The sequence below is a fragment of the Carassius gibelio genome, chromosome B4 (assembly GCF_023724105.1).
Source record: "Carassius gibelio isolate Cgi1373 ecotype wild population from Czech Republic chromosome B4, carGib1.2-hapl.c, whole genome shotgun sequence".
Lineage (NCBI taxonomy): Eukaryota > Metazoa > Chordata > Actinopteri > Cypriniformes > Cyprinidae > Carassius > Carassius gibelio.
Genome location: NC_068399.1, coordinates 11,267,697 through 11,291,474, shown reverse-complemented (window position 1 = coordinate 11,291,474; position 23,778 = coordinate 11,267,697). Strand labels below are relative to the sequence as shown.

Below are 23,778 nucleotides of genomic sequence, written 5' to 3'. Positions count from 1 at the left end.
TTGTAGCCTACAGTAGATTTAGCTATGTCTCTATTTAGTAATAATAATACGTCTCTATTAATAATAATAATTATGTCTAGACGGTTGCTTGTTTTTTACTTGTTTTGTTGTAAAGAGATTATCTGAATAATATATAATTTTTTTTATATTCCTAGACTTATTTGATGCAGTTTTTTATACAGTTATATTGTAAAACTAAAATACCCTTTTTAGTTTTGCAGTGTTCGATTTTTGGCTGCATTTGAAGTTCTTTTTCGCTTAAGAAAATAAATAATATTACTGTCAAATTCATGTCAGATAATAAGAATACTGTAATAAATACAGTAGTTCACCATGTATTTGTTCATGTTTTATTAAGGGATAAGTCTGAAGCACAGCATAAAATAATTCTAGCAATTTACACAGGGCTAGTAGTATATACAGCTGTATACCGTAAAACTTCAAATAATAGCCCGGGCTTCTATTTACCCAAATCGCCGAACTGCACCGGCTTGTATTTGAGACAGGCGTCTATAAGAGACGGGCCTTTAATTTAGTGTTGAGATGTTCAAGCATGACAGTAGGAGGTTACCACATTATATTACGTTTTATTTATAATTAATTTGAATGTGTTTAACAGATAATTTAATGTAAGAAATGTCTTTGGCTATTGGCAGCTTAAAAAAATAAATAATAAAAAACGAAACTATGTGACCGCGATGGGAGGAACAATACAAGTTAACTTACCCCTAAACGAATGTGTTTAACAAATAATTTAGTGTAAGAAATGTCTAATATTATTGGCAGCATAAAAAAATGAAACGATGTGACAGCAAGGGTCAGAACAATATTACCGCTAAAATCTATCGAGCATATGAACTTGTTGCCCAAAACATATCAACAAGAAAGAATGAAGGCTACCCTGTAAAACAACTGCAATCGTGTGATAGAAAATTACTCTATTCATCACTATCATCATCCCTGCGATCCTCAATTACAAGTTCATTGGCGAATTCCTCCTCCACGTCGCTCTCCTCCACTTCTCCCTCTCCAGCCTCCGCTAATTCTGCCTGCCTTGCTTGCACTAAACACAGCTCTCGCCCAGATGCGCACGGCTCTCCCTCTTTGAAACAATGGATAAGGTGATCCTCACCTCTATCAGAAGCTACTGTCAGGCCACATACCTAAGGATAACACCCCGAAGTTAATGAAATATATTACCTCCTCTTTCTCCCTCGAACACACACGCGCAAGCATACCTTAAAGGAATTTTTCAGCCGCTCCGTATCCAGCTCTCTTTGTATCAACCGAGAAATGTCGCTGCTTCTCCTGAGTTTTGTTCGGCAAATTTGAAAACTCTCAGCTTAAAATGTCAAATCATACTTATTTATTTTTGTCTCCATGGAGGTATTGAGAGAATTAAGAAAACTGAAGACTAAAAGAAAGTTCGTTAACCTCTTTATTATGTTATCATAGTGAGTCGTTCATGAACTGTTTTTGTGTCTGTCACATGAAATCTAATCAAAACATAGAACAGACGATCTGACGGGTTTGAGAAGATCAAATAGCCTACAACCCACTACTAAAAAAAACAGACCAGGCCTCTATTTGAGACCGGCCTTTATTTACCCAAACCTGTCGTCACACCAGGCGTTTAAAAGAGACAGGCGTCTATTTGGGACTCGGCTATTATTTGAAGTTTTACAGTATACAGATACACACCCAGGTATCGGATCAGTACTCTGTATCAGCCGATACCCTGAGCCCAGGTATCGGGAAGAGAAAAAGGGTATCGGGACATCTCTAGTCAATGGTCTGAATAATGTTTGGTTCCACATTTTTATCAGTTTTATCAGTTTTACTGGTAGTCCACTCTATAAAGAGTTTTTTTTGGGGTATAATGAGTTCACGTTATTTTGCTATCCTCACTTACATAAATGAACTATAGTGCCCTGTTCCCACTAAAAAAATTCTATATATATATATATATACACACACACACACATACACAAAATTATATCAGATTTTTGTTTGCCTGTATATCCTTATGCAGCATTGTAAGAATAATTCACACAGAAATGAAAATTTGCTAAAAATGTACTCACCTTCAGGCCAGGTAGTTCTTCATTTAAACATATTTGGAAAAACATCACTTGGGCTCTCATTCTGATGGCACCCATGTACTACAGAGGATCCACTGGTAAGCAAGTGACATACTTCTCAATTTCCTACCAAACCAAGTCATCTATATCTCGGATGGTCTGAGGGGGAGTACATTTTCAGCAAATACTCATTTTTTTTTAGGTTAAATATTTCTTCAGGCGGCACTTACACATGACAATGCATGCTTTTACATTTTAATAACATAGTTTTCTTGAATTTGAAAACATTGTAATGACAGAAACAGACAGAAGAGCAAACTGAAGCATTGAAGGAGCAGCTGAAGAAGTGGCAATGGTTGAGACATGACCTTGAGCGAGCAAGACTCCTGCTAGAGTTGATAAGGAAGAGAGAGAAACTCAAGAAAGAAGAGGTATGAGAACAATATGCTGCTTTAAATTAAGAGAGGTTTTTGTAACAGTAACATTTGCTAATGTTAATTGTTTGCATATTTGTGGTTGTGTTGCAGATTATGCTTCAGCAGACATTAATGGAGGTCCAACTCACTCCTCTGACAGTCCTTCTGAGGACTGTGCTGGATCAGTTACAGGAGAAAGACCAAGCACACATTTTTGCAGAGCCTGTTAGCATTACAGAGGTTGGTCTGCATTTTCCTGAATTTTGATTGAAAAAATAAATGGCATAAGGTATTTTTGTATGCACAGTGTCTTTAAGCATAAAGGCAAGGAAAGGCAAGTTTATTTATATAGCACATTTCGTACACAATGGTAATTCAAAGTGCTTTACATAAAATAAAGTAAAATAAAACAAGCAATTTTAAAACTTTTAAAATGATTAAAACATTTAAAAACAGTTAGAAAATGATTTTACATAAAAAAATAAAATAAAACAGAGAAAATATAGTGCAATCAGTTCGGACATTGCACAGTGCTCATTCAATAAATGCACAGCTAAAAAGATGCGTTTTGAGTCTAGATTTAAATGTGACTAGTGTTTTAGCACATCTGATCTCTTCTGGAAGCTGATTCCAACTGTGGGCGGCATAGTAACTAAAGGCAGACTCCCCTTGTTTTGTGTGAACCCTTGGTATTTCTAACTGACTTGATCCAAGTGATCTGAGTGCTCTGTTAGGTTTATATTCAGTGAACATATCTGCAATATATTTCGGTCTTAGGTCATTTAGTGACTTATATACGAGTAAAAGTACTTTAAAATCAATCCTAAATGTAACTGGAAGCCAGTGTAAGGACCTGAGGACTGGTGTGATATGCTCAGATTTTCTGGTTATAGTCAGAATCCTGGCAGCAGCATTCTGGAAGGCCAGTGAGGAGCCCATTACAATAGTCCACCCTGCTGGTGATAAAGGCATGAACAAGTTTCTCCAAGTCTTGACTGGAAACAAAACATCTAATTCTTGCAATGTTTTTTAAATGATAGTATGCTGATTTAGTTACTGCTTTGACATGACTACTGAAACTAAGGTCTGTCTCCAGAATCACACCAAGATTCCTGACCTGATTTTTAGTTGTTTGACCCCTAGAGTCAAGGTATGCATTCACCTTGAACACTTCATCTTTGTTTCCAAATGCAATGACTTCAGTTTTTTCCTTGTTTAACTGAAGAAAGTTCTGGCACATCCAACTATTAATTTCATCAATGCATTGGCAGAGGGAGTCAAAGGGGCTGTAGTCATTTGGAGATAAGGCTAGGTAAATCTGGGTATCATCAGCATAGCTGTGGTAGGCAATTTGGTTCTTTCTCATTATTTGACTTAGTGGAAGCATATACAGGCTAAACAAGAGCGGTGCAAGAATTGACCCTTGTGGGACTCCGCATGTCATGGACGTCCACTTAGACTTATGCTCTCCTATACTCACATAATAGCCTCTCCCTTCTAAGTATGATCTGAACCATTTGAGTACCATCCCAGAAAGCCCGACCAAGTTTTCCAGTCTCTCTAGTAGTATGTTATGATCGACAGTGTCAAACGCAGCACTGAGATCTAGCAATACCAGCACCGATATTTTGCCAGAGTCACAATTTAAGCAAATATAATTTATTATCTTAATGAGTGCTGTCTCTGTGCTGTGATGCGGTCGGAAACCAGATTGAAAATTGTCTAGGTATCCATTTGAGTTTAAGGATTTTTTCAGCTGATTTAAAAACTACCTTTTCTATAATTTTGCCTATAAAAGGAAGATTAGATATTGGTCTAAAATTGCTCAAAATTGTGTTATCAAGATTGGTCTTTTTCAGGAGGGGCTTTACAACTGCAGTTTTTAGGGAGTTTGGAAATGTCCTAGAAAGAAGTGAGGCATTCACCACTTCTGAGAGATCTGCTTTAAAGCAGTCAATCACACTTCTGAAGAAAGATGTGGGAAGTGCGTCAAGACAACAGGTTGACAATTTTAGTTGCTGCACTATGTCTTCCAGAATGTTGCTATCAATTGTTTAAAAAATAGACATAGTATATTTTTGATATTTTGGCCGAATCTGTCTGACCTCTGCATTACTTGAGGATGTGCTAATCGCCTTCCTGATATTTATGATCTTCTCAGAAAAGAAAGAAGCAAACTCATTGCATTTATAATTTGCAAAAGATTATAATTTAAACATCCAGTGTCACAACGTAGATCAAGAACACTTTGGAAAAGGTTTGCTTATAGATTTTTTAAAACAAACAGGGTAGAGCCCGACCGATATATCGGCCGGCCGATATTATCGGCCGATATGAGCTTATTGCATTTAAATCGGCATCGGCGTTTATAACGGCTGATGGAACATGAGAAACGGAGTCTCATGCTTTACTCATGTTATGAGTGTTGCATAGTTTACCCACCAGAGGGAGCTCTGCAGCTCCAGAGTTGACAACAGCGCCAGAAATCCACTAGCGAAGAAAGCGATCAGCCAAGCCAGCCACAGAGATTTTTTTTCTGTTTTGACGGTGAGTCTGTCGTTCTTCATGTGAAATGATTTAGTTCATACACTGTATATACAATGATGTGGTAGTTCTAGCTAACGGTCCTATCATTATCACTTATAAATATTCTGTAACATCACTTACAGCCACTAATGCATTGCTATATTAGAATCTATATATTAGATTAGCCACGGAGCTAATACCATGTTTATCAGTGGAAGAGTGCGAACGTTAATAAGATGTCAAACTATAACGTTATCGTTTAACTTATTCTAAATATATCTGCAGTGTTTCCCACATAATGACCGGGTAACTGTGGCAGGGGGGCAATGACTAGAAGTTATGTACAGCGTGCCTCGAAAAAACAACAGCTGTTATGTTATTGAATGAATTCATTAAAAATAGGTCATTGCACTTACATCAAATCACGATATTGACGAATATCTGTAAGTATTAAGACGGAATAGTCTGTTTAAATATGAATCCCGCATGTTCTGCGTGTCTCTGTTAATGAATGGTGCAGAAGCGCCTCTTCATTCATTAAACACACGTAAGCGCGCATTAAGCTCGCGGTGAATTCAGCGTCCGCTGTCTCACTAAATAAGCCATACCTGTCAAGTATCCCGTTTTGGCCGGGAAAGTCACGTATTTTACCCTTCTTTCCCGCCGTCCTCCCGTATTAGTATTTTCCCGTAAATCTCCCGTATTTTTTTTTTTTTTTTATTTTAACCTGCGTTATTAATAAAATAATAATAATAAAAACATTCCCAATCTGAGCTCTGTCACTAGTCTCGCGATAACTGCCACCTGTAAGTAGCCTGTCGCGAGGGGTGTGTGAGGTCAGGTGACATGAGTTATAACGCGGGAAAAACAACAACAACAAAAGAAAAAACCGAGACGGATGATGGATGCTACGATAGAGAGTGAAGGCACACCTGCCAAAGAACCAAAACCCATGTGTAAATACCAGGATAAATGGGACAGCGAATTTACTTTTTTAAAGAATGCAAAGTCTGCAACAAATTTGTACAACAACTCACTAAAAGAGTAAAAGAAAAGTTATGTGAAATAAAAAGAAAAACTGTAAAAGAAAAGCAATATGAAATGAAAAGAATGTGTGGAATGAAAATAAAATGTAAATGTAAAGACAAGCAATGTTAAATTAACAGAAAATATGCAAATAAGCCTTTAAATAAATGCTCTTCATATATACCCTTTTGTGTTTTAATTTGGGCTATAACACCTGCCTTAAAATGTAAGGGATACTGGAGCTTTGTTGGGGTGGTGGGACTGCTTGCGGTGGGCGCCGGAAAATTTCCCTTATTTTCAAATTCAAAACTTGACAGGTATGAAATAAGCACGTGAACACATGAACAACATCTCCAGAACTGCTCTGACAGTCACTTCATGAGCATTTGACCGTTTGATTTAAGTAAAAGCAGCATCACATCACACACACAGAACTGTAAATGTACGCCAACCCGTCAAAATAAAAGTCCAGTTAAAGGCTGTTGTTCAGCAGAATGTACAAAAGCCTATCATAGACTCGATTACTAAAATATTCGATATTTACAGCCTTATGTTATTCTAACGCTAATATAGCTTCCTTTTTAGCAGGCCCCTTAAATGCTTGCTATTAACGTGATTGAAGGTGGTTCTTCTCAAAATTGACAGCGGTGTGTTCATGACACTAACGTTAACCATTCAACTTCGAGTAGGTGCGTCAGAAATGATTAACCAGAGGGGACATGTAAATAAATGTGAGCTGAACAAGCGCTTTTTTTATTTTATTTATTTTTATTTTTTACAGATTGTTTCAAAGCAGCTTTAAAGACATAACAGGAAAATGTTGTAATATTGTTAAATAGAAGTAGGTAATAGGTAATACCTATTGGTTGACAAATAAAAAATATATATATTTCTCATTTTTGCCTATGTAGGAGATCCCTGTTTATTATCATTCTAATTCTAATGATGACACGAGTAATGATACATGGTCATATTATTAATACACATGCTTATTCTTTCTCTGTCTCTTTCTGCCCTACAGATGGCTGAAAAAGGTGAATGCTGTAGCAGCAAAGTGTCGGACTACTTCTGCAAATACTTTAGTATTATAATTTATTTACAGAACACACACAGACTGTTAAAACCAGCTTCAACTGGAAGAAAGTAAAAGTGTTAAATGTTTAAAATCAGACTGTTTTTTTGACCATTAAAAAATATATACTTTTGATGTGCAATTGTTTAGTCATTGAGACTATAATCTAAGGCTTTTTTTTTTTTTTACATAATCTCTTCTGGAAAATGGTTTATACAGCCCACATACATAGAACAGGCAGATATTTTGCTATTGAATGTTGTGTAAGTGCAGTATATAGGAAATGGGTCTAATATCCAGTTTATTTTCAAAATCAAAATATCGGCTTATAAATCGGCTCTTTTCGAGTTAATATCGGCATCGGCATCGGCCCCCAAAAATCCATATCGGTCGGGCTCTAAAACAGGGTGCACAATATACACTACCATTAAAAAGTTTAATAAGTGAGATTTTTTTTTAAAAGAACTTTTTTTTTCTTTTGAACTTAACTCTTATACATCAAAGAATCCTGAAAGAAAGTATCACAAAAAACTGCACGACTGTTTCGAACACTTATACGTTTACATTTACATTTATTCATTTAGCTGAGGCTTTTATTCAAAGCGACTTACAATGGCTATATATGTCAGAGGCCGCACGCCTCTGGAGCAACTAGGGGTTAAGTGTCTTGCTCAGGGACACATTGGTGTCTCACAGTGGATTTGAACCCGGGTCTCTCACACCAAAGGCATATGTCTTATCCACTGCGGCAACACGGCCCACCACTTATAATAAATCAAGCATATTTGAATGATTTCTGGATTTTTAAAGCACATAAAAAAATCTTACTGCGTTTGTCACAATTATGTCATTATTGATATAGGACTTCAAAGGTTTTTCAAAATACAACAAGTTTTTAATTATTATTATTTTTTTTTTAGAGGCTTCAGAGTCTCTGTCACTGATCAGTAGGGCTGCAACTAACGATTATTTTGATAATCGATTAATCTGTCGATTATTTTTACGATTAATCGGTTTATGTACTTATATTTTAGTTTTTTCCATTTTTTCCCCAAGTAAATTATTAATAAAGGGTCTTTATCATTCAGCATAGATTTTTAAGAGATTTTAACCAATTGTAAACAATCCTTCGAAAAAAAGTGCCAATGGCATGAAACCTGAATGGAACTCACAATTTAAAGTAAAATCCAACAGAAGGTTGTCCAGAAAAAACAAATTGGGACACACACAAAAAACCTGCTGTGTGAAAAAGAGCAGTGAATACTTAGAACAGAAGTGCATTTTAAATATACTCAAACATTTACCTCTCTCATTCAGTCATAATTAGGCTGCAAGTCTGAATTATGAACTGGTAAACGACAAACTGATAACATAACATGTTTGTAAAGCTTTAAATGTTAACTGTTAAAAGCAATGTTATCAGCTTTTACGACTAAACATTTGCAAACAACCTTGTACTGGAGAATCTGCACAAATAAAATTCTTAGGGGCCGTTCACATATCGCACCTAAAAACGCGTGGAAAACGCTAGTCGCGCCGCTTTCTCCTTCTTTCCAAAGCGCTCGGGCAGAAGCGCCCCTGAGGCGTCTGCCTTTGCTAAGCAACCATGACGTGCTCTCTCCATGAAGACCCGGAAATTTCAGCAAAGGATAAATGGATGCGGTGTGGACGCGCCTGGAAAAACGGGCGCATCGCACCGCGTGCGTGTCGCGACCGCGTCGCTTCCATTATGAGAGTGCATACTGCGCGCCTACATAGGAAATAACGAACTTGAGCACGCAAAAGACACGATATGTGAACGGCCCCTTAAACAGTTCAGTAGTGCAGAGTTTACAGGTTACTCTTCACTTTGAAGGCTCAAAGTAAAGTACTCCCACTTCCCGCTGAATGCTGCAGAGACGCTGTTCGGGAAGCACGTGACATAAAACGAGGCCAGCTATTGGCTATTCGCTACTTCACCTGCTGTACTGGCTGAGTAAAACCTCCGGTGGCTCATTACTGCCACACTTTGGTCACCGCAGATTTGAAATATGCACGAAATGAGCCGCTTATGGCAAATAAAATTTATTTAGCGACGAATCGATTACTAAATTAGTTGACAACTATTTTAATAATCGATTTTAATCGATTAAATCGATTCGTTGTTTCAGCTCTACTGATCAGAATTTCCTAATTTTTTGTGTGTTCCTCACAGGTGCCTGACTATATGGACCACATCTTGCACCCTATGGATTTTTCCACCATGAGGAAACACATTGATGCACAAGGCTACAAGAATCTGGATGAATTTGAAGCTGACTTCAATCTCATTATTGAAAACTGCATGAAGTACAATGGCAAGGATACATTCTTCTACAGAGCAGCTGTTAGATTAAGAGACCAGGGTGGAGCTGTGCTAAGGAAAACTCACCGAGATGTTCTGAGAATTGGCTTTGATTTTGAAACTGGCATGCACCTGCTTGAACCACCTAAGATCGAGCAATCTGCACCTTTCTCCTGGGAAGATGGTAAATACACAAAATCTGTAGTCTCAATGGTCTTTTGATTGGTATGATTTGTAAAAGGTAATTCCTTGTGGACATAAAGCAAACTAACCTCAAAGCACCCCCTGTGCTAGTATGAGATCATTGGATATGTGTACATGTAAAACAAAATGAAAATCACATGCATATCTACTGTTTTTCCTTTCATGTGTTCTTGAAAATATAGCTAAACAAATGTAATTATTCAAGCATGTCTTTTTGTCTATCCAGTGACATTTCTTGTCAAATGTCACCATGCGACATAGTTCTTAGATTAGTGCTTCCTTGAAACTAAAGCCCCTTTCACACTAAGATTCCAGATAATACACAGGTAATGTTTCCCGGCAATTGTTCTTGGATTGTTAGATTTTGGTTCATTCACACTCAGCAATTTCCTGGAATCTGTGCTTGTGTTCACACACAACCCGTAAAGATCCTTGTCCAAATACTCACACTTGCAGTCTTTTCACTTGACTACTTCTATAACATATTTCCTGTATTTGGCCCAAGTGTTATTAATCAAATTTAACTTACATTGGAAAGGTTTCCGTGACCTCTCGCTATCTTAGCAAAAAGTCTAGCGATTTATTTCCAAAACATGATGCATGATGGAATACACTTAGTCTCGCATAGCCAGACTTTAAACTGATGGCTGAAGGGCTGGAATTCATGGCAGCTTTCATTGGCTAAGACCCACCCATGAAGCCGTTTGACCGACATGTCAGACAACTAATCACATTTCGTTTAGTTCGTTATCACGTTCCGGAAGTGGAAATGTCGCCACTTTAACAGACCAGCGGTAAAACTCTCGGACATATTTGAAAGATTCTGTGCTGCGAACTTTAAATATTCCACATACTTTTGAGAACCCAGCGTTTATTTGACCCTGATAAGCACTCGTCGTCACCGTTGTAAAAACTGTGACTTTCTTCTCTCGTGAGAGGGTTTGGCACCACGGCATCTTTGTTTACAGGCAGAACGTTAAAAAATGTGACACACATGTCTCCCAGAAATCCTGTGGAATTCAACCAATCCGATGACGACTTCGACACTCCTGAAGTGTTTTCTTTTGTGTCTCATATGCATTAGACATTTAGCCAGTGGTCCGTGGGCATGACGTTTGAGGCTGAGAATAGGATACGCTAAGCCAGGTATTCGGGATATTGTGGATTTAGCGTGCGTTCAGGGCACTGCGCTTTGGACAGTCTGGCATAGACTGTATAAAAAGGTATTTGGACAAGGCAAAATAATGATCCAATAATGACACTTGACATCAGGATGTGACGTGTAATGTATGAGTCAAAAACGCAAGGCACGTTAACTTTCACCTAAGAATCAGTAAATCTGAAGAGTTATGTCAGATCATAATGATCACATGTTTTTGCGTTTCCCATCCCTACATTTGAATAAATCAATCAAGAATTGTTGCCTTTTTACTCTTTCAGTGGACCGCTTATTGGTTCCAGCCAATCGAGAGCACATGTCATTGGAAGAGCAGCTGAGGGAGCTATTGGAAAAGTTGGATCTGATCACAGCAATGAAATCCAGCCCATCACGGAGCAGACGACTTAAGCTGCTTAAGAAAATCATTAGTGATGTGAGGATGGAGCTGAGTTTGAAGAAGTATTTTCCTGCTGTTGAACTGGAGAATGCTGCAGAAAAAGAATCCTGCCATATCCTTCAGAAAGGTTTGTTTGAAAAATGTTGCAATATCTTTCAAATCCTTGTAGGTATCACTTTGATATAACAAGCGACTCAAGTTCAAGTCCCATCTCATGGTCATACTGATCCTATCCCTCTCCTGTCGCTTCCTGCCTCTGTAAAGCTACCCTGACCAATAAGCGCTTAAATGCCCAAAAGACACTTTATAAACAAGCAAACTTCTTGATTAAAATCACAGTTTGTGTCTTTAGTATTGGCTAAGGTAAGCATCACTGTTATTTAGGGCAACCTCCTTATATTCAACTATTCGTTCAACTAGAAGAGGCTTGGTTGACCAAAATTGTATGAATTTTATGGAAAAATCCACATTGGCAAAGTCACGAAGTTTAACGGCTGGTTTATGGTTATCAGAGGTGGGTAGTAACTAGTTACATTTACTTCGTTACATTTACTTGAGTAATTTTTCGGGGTAACTAATACTTTTCGGAGTATATTTAAAGATGGGTACTTTATACCCTTACTTGAGTAAATTTATTGGGGGAAAATCTGTACTTTTACTTCGTTACTGTGGGCGACGCTCCTCTCGTTACTTTATCTTAATGCAATAAATGTTATAAATGCTTCAGTTTATTCCAAACGCGCTGTCTACTTTTCTCTGGGCAATGAGCGATGCCCATTCGCGAATGATTCATTCTTTTGAGTCAATTCTGTTCAAAGGCTTGATCAAACGGCAAACGAGTGAATTGGTTCATGAATCAGTTTGAATGAGTCGTTCAGTTCCCTGCCGCACGCGCTGAGCGTCTGAAGCGGTTCACTCAGAGTTGTAACGTTTAAGAATATCAGCAGTGTTGAAAACGGGGCTATGGAACTGCCCTGAATTGAAAGCAAATCTGAAAAGGCTATTGTTTGCTTGCGATGGAGATCCTTATTAGATGAACGCATGTGCTGTCTACTTTTTAACAGGTAATAACTTGGGCTACATTCGATTACAGTACACGATACCACTGTTACATTAGTTTGTTGTACGTGTGTGGCTTATAACAGAGGGGAGTCAAGTTGAATGCAGCTTCCAAAAGACAAAAAATAGCCGATTGAGATTTTATTAATTTTAATACAATCACACCGGTGCGAGTACGTTCAGCAAGTCATATCATCAGCTGCTAAATTCAGATCTGTGATCGCTTGCTGGAGCTGAGCCAGAGACAGGTGCGTTTTTACAGCGCTGCGCATTATAACCAATCACACACGGTTCTGTTGAGCTTTTGAATGCAATGGCCAATCAGAGGTGTTCCGATGATTCATCGCTGAAATGCCGGTGCTTCCTTCACTCGCTCACTGACTGAATACCTCTTTCTGGCAAATTCTCTCGTCAGAAACAACAAAGTGCAGATGTGTGTACGAATCTATAATTAAGATATTGATTTCACAGTGTTAACAGTTTCAATGATTTTAATAGGATTTTATGAGAGTGACTGAACTCTAGACTGTCAGTGAAAATGTTCTTTAATAATGTAAATGTTATTTGCTCTCTTTCTGAACAATGAAAGATTAGTAGCAATATTTATATCACATTAACTTTCAATGTTAAATTCACTTTTAATATGAAGTCAGTCGTATTAAAATATGTTATGGCATTACACATATATCTGTTACTTAAGTAAACAGACAGGGTTTTATAATAAATTTAATAAATTGGAGTAAAGGCTGATGAAATATATAAATTTATACATACACACATACATTACATACATTTTATCTATACATCTAAATAAAAATAGGCTCCGTATATATGACCCAAAGTAACTAGTAACTAACTACTTGAGTAGATTTTTTATCCAATACTCTTTTACTCTTACTCAAGTAACTATTCAAGACTAGTACTTTTACTTGAGTAAATATTTCTAGAATTACTTTTACTTGAGTAAAGTTTTTGGGTACTCTACCCACCTCTGATGGTAATACAGTGCATCTGGCAGGCCATCCAAATGATTACTTATCATTTGTCCACCACAAATATGGCTTATCTGAAAAATTTAAGTAGCAGCAGCCTTACATGGCCACTCAGTCTGATGTTAACCTTGAGAAATGTGCACTGTTTAAGTTTCTGTGCAGAGAGTGGAAGCTGAACAGTAGCACTTGCCGCAGGACAGATGAAGGCACCGGTGCATAGGGCTTTGTATTGTTCAAAATCTTTTGATCCGGTGCCAATTTTGATACCTCAGTTTCGATACCTGTTCCTAACGATACTTTTTTCGATACCATATGTTTTGAAATCCATTTCAACATCAGCACAAACACATTAAACACAAAACTTTTATTTTTCACCTTAATTAAAACAAATTCTGGTAACACTTCACACTCAGGATAACATTATTAATACAACTGATTGTGCTTTTTGGATAGGGGTGTGCTATTCAGCGGCGGACTGGGACCAAAATGTTGCCCAGGCTTTCTGGCCCACAGCAGCCCACCACATCATAACGCAAAAACCCCTGTTTTTATTTTTTATGTCATTTATTAATTTTATATTTAAGTAAACAGTTTGGGGATTTTAACCAATAGGGCAACTGATCCTCCGTTGAAAAAAAAAAGAACAACAGCTGTTCATTTAGCGACTCCAAGTGAGCGATACATGCTCAAAGACACAAACATTCTTCTAGAACTCACTCTTTGCATTCAGTTAGCAGATCCATGCGAATCATGCATGAAATAGACTCAAACAATAGCTTTATGTGCTTTACAGATGAACTTGAAGTCTTTATTCATTCGAGATGTTCAATAATAGCTAATCTTTGACTCAGTAATACAAGTTCATGATCAGATTAGTGAACCCATGATTCTTTTGAGTCAATGTTTTAAAATAATCATTTATTTTGTTTAACGAAACCAGTGTGGAAACCAGTGTTTCACAAATAGATCTGAGGTGCAGGGCTCGCAAAATCGTTAGCCCCCACCTCCTGGGGCTATTGTGTTTTCCAATCCGTTGGGCTATCGTGAATAGTGATGTAAAATTCCGCTCACGGTGACCTGTGGGACTCTCAAATATCATCGATGTGATGCGCGGGTCATGCTTTTATGAAATTATTTGGCCCGCTCCAGCCCACAAATAAAGTGAAATTTCTTTACCCACCCCGACCCGTGGATCGGGGACATCACAGAAGATACGTTGATACTAGACTCATATTTCTTGTTCACTGAAGTTCCTCCCTCCACAGCAGCGCACGAGCTCGGCGCTATGAGCAGCGCATGAGCAGCGCATGCGCAGCTCATGAACAGCTCTGTGAACTGTTTCATCCTGTCAAAGAGTTACTCAAGATGTGACGGAGCATGTGATTTGTTGAATGTAGTGAACAAATCCGTCCTTCACTGAACTAGATCGAGAGATCTTCTCATTCGTGAAAGAGTTGAATGAACTGATACATCTTGTTTGAATGAATGAAATGAATGAGTATACAGGGTCAGTGAGCCAAGCATGTAAATCTCGATCAGCAATCAGCAGATACAAAGCGCAGTTATAGGTGCTGTGCAGATACGCTCGTTTTCATATTTAGCATACAGAACATAACTATATAATGAATATTATATACAGAATGAACTATCTGACTAAACAATTAAAATGTTAATTATGCAAGAAAACCTCGTGCTTTGTTCATCTGAACAACTTAAATTATTTAATGCGATTATGCACTCAGTTTAGTAAAGCCACTTATGCAGCCATCTCGCTTTAGTGCTTTTTTGCTGCTTGCGTGTGGAGAAAAAACACAGACGTCCATAGGGAGGCACTGGAAGCATGCATTGCACACACCAACATGAAATACTTCTCTTACAAATCTGGAACGCAGTCATTCTTTGAAGTATCGATACTAATAAATTTAGGAATCGTGACGTTTTTAATTTCTGAGAATCGCGATACTTTTGAAGTATCGGTGCACCATGCAACACTACACTGGACGGCCCTCGGCGGATGGCACGACACTCCTCCGCCGTTTTTTGGGCAGCCGGCAGGAGTCACCCGTTCCCTGCTCCTCCCCATTCCATCATGGATGGCAGCAGTCTCCGGACCCCTGGCGAACGGCACCGACTCCTCTGCTCCCTCACGGACGGCAGCCGCCCTACTACATCATGGGCGGCCAGCAGCGAGTTCGCCCATCCCCGGCAACTCACTCCAGCCCACCGCCTCGAGCGTCCATGGTGGCACACTTCCTCGCCCTCCTTGATGGCACCGCGGGTTCACCACGGCGAGGGATCTTCAGCAGCATGTCCCTCCTTCTCCGAGGCTTCAGCACCACTGTAACGCATTAAAACTTCATATTCATGGGAAGGAGGCGGGAACCGGCGGACAATCAAATAAGACTTTAATAACAAAATAAAGACAAAACAACACGGCAGCCCCTCACGGCCGACAAACAAAATCAAAAATCAAAAAAATCAAAACACAAACTAAAATCCAGGCCTGGTCCTCTCTCGTCCTTCACTGTCGCCGCTCCTGTTATGTCTCCTCCGTGGGACTTGAGACCGGTGGGTCGAGCAGGTGTTGCTCATTTCCAATCACTCCATGTGATAATTAGTCAACTAATGTGTAAAATGAACAACTACTTGTCGACCAGAAAAATAAATCCTTGGTCAAGGGCAACCCTACTGTTATTTTAGGTAAGCGATTTGCACTGAGACATATAATGAAAAAGGTAAGTAGAGCAAACCTTTTAAAAATCTGAGCCTAGTGGAAAAGGAGAAGAAGAGAGGAGCTCAGGTTGGATGAGGATAGATGTTTATTAGATGTTTTATTAAATATTATTACTAGTTATTTTTTATGTTTTTATTTAATAATAATCACTAAAAAAAATATATATATATTTTTTATAGTGACTAAATGGGTCACCCCGCCCCCCCCCCCCCCCCAAAAAAAAACATAACCAAACACACTTGAACAAGCTAACATGATCTTCAGAATTACTAGTTAATTATAGGCAGATGAGTGTGATCAGGGTTAAAACTAAACTTTGCATGATAGTGGCCCTCCTGGAGCAGGATTGAAACAGTCTAACCCTCTCTTAGCAACTGCATGACATTGCACTGTGAACACACACTAGCAACTTGGTGGCATTATCTTGCCAACCACCTACAATACCCATTTGATTTTTCTGAGAAAACAAAAACTTTAGTTTGTTTTTTCTGAAAAATGTAAAAAATCTAGTTTATTGTCACTGAAGTTAATCTGTGACGCACTGCTTTTCGTACAATATTTGACGGTATTTCCCTGTTTCATGGCAGGTGATAAATCTGTCCCACCTAAGCTTGAGCCATCTGTTTCTGTGCCACCCTTCATCAATGCGGGACGTCACTCTGAGCCACCCAAACTGAAACCCATTGAACCCGGTCCCGACAAAAACTGGCACCACCAGGATGGAATTTCAAAGCCACTCAATGGACACTCCCATCTACAGTTAGAGGACAGTGATGTCAGTGTATTAGCTACATCAACTCTAGCCGAGCCATCAAGCCCAGTAAACCAACGGACGTCTGTGCTTTTCCGCAAAACAAAAAGCACAAGCCCTCATAAACTCATGAGAGGGGATGAAACTCCAAAGGGGAGTTCTCAGCTAGGCACAAAAACATTCTTGGCAGTCGTCATACCACGCCTAGAGACATTGCTTCACACTAGGAAGAGACCACGGAGTACCAGTAGAGAAAGTGTTAAGGACGAGCCCCTCATCAAACGCCTGGACACAGGTAGAAACTGCAGGAAAACAAACAAAAATGCAAGACAGATACACTATGATTGATTATATATGTGACCCTGGACCACAAAACCAGTCTTAAGTGTTAATTTTTCAAAATCGTGAATTATACATCATCTTTCCGTGGATGTATGATTTGTTAGGATAGGACAATATTTGGCCAATATATAACTATTTTAAAAATCGAAATACTGAGAGCATTGCCTTTAAAGTTGTCCAAATGAAGTTCTTAGCAATGCATATTACTAATCAAAAATGTACTTTTGAAATATTTACGGTATTTTTTTTTTTTTTTTTTTTTGGCATTTTGAAAGAGTTTTGATTTGATTACCATGACAAACAACGCAAGTTATTTGGTCTTGTGCAGTGCTTGCCATCTCCTCGTTAGATGCACCTTTAATAAAAGCATTTATATGCATTATGATTAAAATAAAAGCATTTTTGTTTTCAATATGTTTTATTTCGTTGAGTACTAATTTAAAGCTTTCTATAGATGTATTTATCATGTCTGTGAGCCATGTATTTGCTGAGTTTTGGTTCATTTTTGTGAAGCGCTCCTATTCAACACCATGTGGAAGAAAGCTTACAAATTATGTTTGTTTTATTTATTTTATAAAAGCATTTTTTGTTGATATTGTGAATGAACAAAAATAAAATTAGACCTTTTACAGTTATGAATTACTCTTACCTTATGAGCAAAAATGACAGCGTATCCACAAAAAAACATACAAGTGATCTCTGGCACCTCCAAGTCCTGCAAAAGCACGCATAGCTTCCACTCTCTGCACAAACTATTGGATATAGTGCTCATTTATCTATGTTAAATGTTTAAACATTGTTATATGCTTGAACAGTTTTAGTATATCTATAGACACGGGCATGGGCCTGAGCATGACTCTTAATACTAATTATTTTTGGCATATACAATTGTTTTAGCTATTTTAAAAAAAATAGACTTTTTTTTTTGACAGGTCAAAGTGCATTTAAGGCTTTTTAGAATAAGGTTACTAGAATTGCATCATGGGAAAGTGTAATATATGGTGATTTCCTCAGTCAAAAAATAGTCATGCATGTCAGTAGTAGACATGTGCTGTGTGATTTGTCATGTAAACAACCTGTCTGCTATTAAAGTCTCTTTGCTTGCTTGAACTACTTCACTTTGTGAGTTTCTTTATTAATTTCAACATTAGTTTCATTAGATTAAATGGGAATGATTTCTCTTTTTCTCTTTTCCTTGTGTCTTTCAGGGCTGTCAAATGGTTTTGATCTGGAGCCGGAGAAAGAATTGGATTCTAGCAGGCAGTTGGAGGCTAGGTACAGGTGCGCATCTGAATCCAGCATGTCCTCCAGCAGCAGGTGGGTAGTTGACAAGTACTTTTGAAAGGATGCAATGTACAGTCGTGTGACATGCTGTATTCCATCAAAAATTATTTTCAACAGCATTTCATCTCTCGCATGGAATATTACAATTATGTGAAGACTAATTAAATTATGTCTAAAAAGCTGCATCATTTTTGTGAATTTTTAATTGCTATTGTGATTACCAAAAATAAATACATACAGGTTTTCTTTGTTTGTTTTTAGGGCTATTCAGTATGTGCAATAAATATGCCTATGAAACCCTTATTTAACACCTTTTGACATCCTCACTAAAATGCTATAGTGGATTTTTTATGTAGTGGATATATAGTAGATCATGCCGGATATGCAGCCAATGAGCTTACTGCCTTGCATTTATATGGCTTGCTAGCATTCACTTGAGATTCTTGCAGCATGCTTTCAGAGATTTTCCAAAACTTAACAGTTAGATAAGTAAATGGTCTTCACTCTGATTTTTTGTGCATTATTGCATTAATCAGATTTACATATTTAAACTAGAAAATATAAGTTGTAAAGCTAATGTGGTTATTCATGAGAGGAGTAAATATTAAGCATGTCTTGTACATGTAAAAGCAGTAGCATTAGCAGCAAGCAGATGTTATATTTAGTGTGTGAGAATACAACGTCAAGCGTAGTGGATTTTATAACAGTAAAGGACATGGGGGAATACCTTATTTGACTGAAATCTCCAGTGCTTTAGAATATCTTCTGTGGGCATTCACTTCTAAATCAACCACGAATTGATCGCTTTCAACTGCACACTTCACTAGTGGGGTCGGTTTGCAGTTGGCATTTCACAGTTGTTCACAGTCTGTAATCATGGTGAACCAGGATAGCTGTCTTTCATACACCTCATATTGTCAAAAGCCTTACCCTTTATAACCATAAGAACATAATGAGCAACGGAAAACAATATACCGTATTTTTCAGACTATAAGTCGCACCTGAGTATAAGTCGCATCAGTCCAAAAATACGTCATGATGAGGAAAAAAACATATAAGTCGCACTGGACTATAAGTCGCATTTATTTAGAACCAAGAAAAAACATTACCGTCTACAGCTGCAAGAGGGCGCTCTATGTCTTCAGTGTAGACTACAGAAGCACTGAGCAGTATAGAGCGCCCTCTCGTGGCTGACGGTAATGTTTTCTCTTGGTTCTAAATAAATGCGACTTATAGTCCAGTGCGACTTATATATGTTTTTTTCCTCATCATGACGTATTTTTGGATTGATGCGACTTATACTCAGGTGCGACTTTTAGTCTGAAAAATACGGTATATTGTTTTCTCTTGGTTCATTTCTCTCAGTTCATGTCAAGTTAATTTTGATAAATAAATCGCACCTGACTATAAGTTGCAGGACCAGCCAAACTATGAAAAAAGTGCGACTTACAGTCCGGAAAATACGGTACCTGCTCATATGTGTACTCGTGCCGATTGCAATGCACTTCAGAAGAGGGAGTGCTCACTCTTAAAGGGTATGGCACTTATAATATGACAAAATGAATTGAATTTGAATTTTGGCAAATTTGAATTATTGACAAGTGTAGGGATGTTCATTTTGGTTATTTTTCCTAACCGATTATTAACCGTTAACAGACAATATTATTTCAAATTAGAATTGAATTAAATTATAGAGGATAAGTGTGTGTGTTTATATATATATATATGTGTTTATATATATATATATATGTGTATATATATATATATATATATATATATATATATATATATATATATATATATAAATATAAATATAAATTAGGGATGGGACAATATGCTTAAACTCACGATACGATGCACCTCGATATGCCAGGGTCACGATATGATACATCACGATACGATATCAAAAAAGAAAAAAAAAGAAGAAAATATTACTGTATAACAACAACTTATTTATTTTTGTTTCAGCTGCACACAGGGAAACACAAGGCCTAACTGGCCAAACACAAACAAGAACACTCCCTTAGTGCTGCTCTAATCCTAGGTTAAGTTATCTCAGGACTGGTTCTTCTTCAAAAAAACTAACATATCAACATGTTCTGGTGTAATCAGTGATCTTTGAGCAGACACAATGTCTCCTGCTGTGGAAAAAACACGCTCACTGGGCACTGACGTAGCAGGAATGCAAAGGTAGGCTTTGGCCAGGGGGGCAAGTATGGGGTAAGCATATGCATTAACTTTCCACCACTCAAGTGGACTACTGTACAGTGGGATAGGAATCCCATTTCTGTAGGAGTGTATCTCCATTTCAATCCCTCTGCTGGACTGCACTGTCTCAACAACAGTAGTGTAGGAGCTCCCAAGGAGATCTTCTAACGCTGTCTTTTTTGGTGGGGGAGGCTGTGTCACGTCCTGCATCTGACTTTCTCCTTCCACTGGCTCTTCCTAGCTCTGCTCTGCTCCCTGTGCTGTCTCAACCATGACCCTGCCCTGCTCTGCTGCTTCCCCTGATGTTGAAGCACTGGCCCTAGAGTGGTTCTTTCATCTATGTCACTGGTCTGAAAAAAATAAAATAAAACTAGCTCAAACATTTCTGTCTTTCAATCCTTCACTCCCTCCCTCTCTCACAGACACACGCACACAGAGACTCTCTCTCTCTCTCTCATCGACTAATAAAAAAACAAAAAAACAATATGAGAAATAAGTTTTCGTGCTCTGGCCTACACATACAGAGTTACACACACGTGCAGGGCACCTCATTTTATTTTTTCAATAAAAGTTAGCCTACCTGGTTGCGCTGCTCATGAAGTGCTGAAGCTTTTTCACATATTCGGGCATAGACGGACTCGCGTTGTTCATCATTCAGATGGGACAGGCTTCGGAATCATGGGTCAGGCACAGTGCACTCCTGCAGCATGTCATTACAGTCCCCAGAGTACCGGTCCAAGATGTCGAGTAGAACGACGCTTTTCATGTTGGCGATGGTCTGTGTGTCATTTTCGTCTGGTGACATGCTTTGCTCGATCATGAACTTCAGTGGGATTATCAGTGAAACAGTGGGCTCTTTTTCATCACAGACAACTGTTGTGGCTGTCTTCAGTGGCTTAAGCAGTTTCACTATGTCCTCGACATCTGATATATCACTGTTATGCAGAGTGTCAATTTCTCTCGCATTCCTTCGGATTCCCGGGCAGCTCAGCGCAGCTAAGACAGCTGCTTGTTGCTCCAGATAGCGCGCCAGCATGTCATATGTGCTATTCCACTTGGTTTGGATATCGGTGATAAGTTTATGCCGAGGCAGCTCTAACTGGGTTTGCTTGTTGGTCAGGGCGGCGGTGGCCCTGGTGCTCTTGTGAAAGAATGTAGTTATTCTTCGCACACTACCAAGAAGGCGCGTGATGCGGGATACAGCCAAGCCTCGCTTACTGGCCAGATTCTAAGCACTTGATGTGAGGGTGGAGAGAGCCTGCCACCATAGACTGTATGTCTGCCCCATATACATACACACATATAATACACTAAATTATTTATATACTACGCAAATCATGCAGCAGTGCCATTTATCTTTATTTCGCGATCCATTGCGCTTTGATGTAAACAAGCACACATGGGAGAACACATGACAGACACGCTGAATGAAAGAACTTTCACTCTCTGACAGCAGATGGCGCTAAACTGCAGAAAATGTCCTTACCCTGGAAACCCCATAAATACAGCAGCTGCACTAATTTCTAAAACATATTTAAATAAATCGAAATAGCCATTCAGATTTATGTATTTGCTATAATGTTCATCACAGTGCCAAATACTTAAGTATTAAGACTGAAAGGGTTAGTTCACTGAAAAATTTAAATTATGTCATTACCCTCATGCCGTTCCAAGCCCGTAAGACCTCCATTCATCTTCGGGACACAGTTTAAGATATTTTAGATTTAGTCCGAGAGCTCTCAGTCCCTCCATTGAAACTGTGTGCATGGTATACTGTCCATGTCCAGAAAGGTAAGAAAAACATAATCAAAGTAGTCCATGTGACATCAGAGGGTCAGTTAGAATTTTTTGAAGAATTGAAAATAAATTTTGGTCCAAAAATAGCAAAAACTACGACTTTATTCAGCATTGTCTTCTCTTCCGTGTCTGTTGTGAGAGAGTTCAAAACAACAATCTAGTGATATCCGGTTCACGAATGAATCATTTGATGTAACCAGATCTTTTTGTACCAGTTCACCAAATCAAACTGAATCGTTTAAACCGGTTCACATCTCCAATGAGCATTAATCCGCAAATGACATAAGCTGTTAACTTTTTTAATGTGGCTGACACTCCCTGAGTTAAAACAAACCAATATCCCGGAGTAATTAATGTACTCGAACAGTACACTGACTGAACTGCTGTTAAGAGAGAACTGAAGATGAACACCGAGCCGAGCCAGATAACGAACAAAACATTGACTCGTTCTATGCTCATCTCTTCATAATGGAATCAGACAGTGAAGAGGTCGCAGTTGGGGTTAATGTCAACTCTTACGATGGGCCATTGCCATATAATTTATGAGCCGCCTAGGTGAGAGAGGGGTCAGGCAGAGTTAAGGGGAAGGGTAAATGGACAGAGGAGAGAGAGTTGTGGTGTGAGGAGAATATGTCTCCACAGGCTATAGCTAAGTGTGGCTAACATTCTACGTTGTCTCCATGTTTATCACATTGCAGTATCTTTAAGAAATCATATTTAGCAATATTGCTGTCGACTTTGTTGTTTTTCAAGTGATTTTAAATGAATGCTGTAGGCTGTAGGCTATAGCTTACGTCTGTGACGGTCAGCTAGTCTGGACAGGGATGCAAATGTTGTGCTTTTCTGCACAACATAGTTTATAGTGAAATTTTGTAGAAATCGCTAGCTGATTTTTAATCAGTAACTGCTTTCAGACCTAGGTGTCCGCATGTTCTGCTTCTGCAGATGTCAAGCGTTTGGGCCGTATATCTGAAGAACATAACCAGCCAGCTGGAATTCTGAACTTAGCCAGCTGCTATACTACTCCCCTCTTAGTATTTCCGATGGTCATTATGTAAATGTACAATATAACAATATAAACAGACGTTACTGCGCGTGCCCGTATTGTGGACCTAACTTAACTTCCGGTAGACTTCCAAATAGAATAAATAACAGCAGCCAAGTCCCTCTAGAGTAGATATTTTTGATAACAAACAAAATATGTTTGCTGCGTGGATCAGGCGGACTTAATGAATATGCAAATTCATTATTTGCCTGCAGGAGATGTTTTAAAGCATAGACATAAAGCGCGAGAAATAGAGGTTTCCCCAGTAACAGCTGTAAACGAAGCAGAGCTACGCTCACACGCTGCTTTATCAGGCATATAACATGCAAGTCCTCCTCCAGAAATACAGCGATATAAAAACA

The 23,778-nt window shown here is 38.5% G+C and overlaps 1 protein-coding gene across 6 annotated transcripts in view; it reads left to right on the top strand.

Annotated features, from left to right (window-relative positions):
- brd1a (bromodomain containing 1a) overlaps window positions 1–23,778 on the top strand; it is a 62,531-nt gene that overhangs the window by 3,684 nt on the left and 35,069 nt on the right. For 5 of the 6 annotated variants that reach the window (XM_052555264.1, XM_052555261.1, XM_052555262.1 and 2 more), the window contains 6 exons: window positions 2,381–2,512; window positions 2,609–2,737; window positions 9,316–9,628; window positions 11,089–11,331; window positions 16,577–17,035; window positions 18,291–18,399. In XM_052555264.1, coding sequence (XP_052411224.1) covers window positions 2,381–2,512; window positions 2,609–2,737; window positions 9,316–9,628; window positions 11,089–11,331; window positions 16,577–17,035; window positions 18,291–18,399 — 1,385 coding nt within the window. The remainder of the gene's footprint in view (window positions 1–2,380; window positions 2,513–2,608; window positions 2,738–9,315; window positions 9,629–11,088; window positions 11,332–16,576; window positions 17,036–18,290; window positions 18,400–23,778) is intronic. The other variant, XM_052555265.1, reaches the window with a different exon arrangement.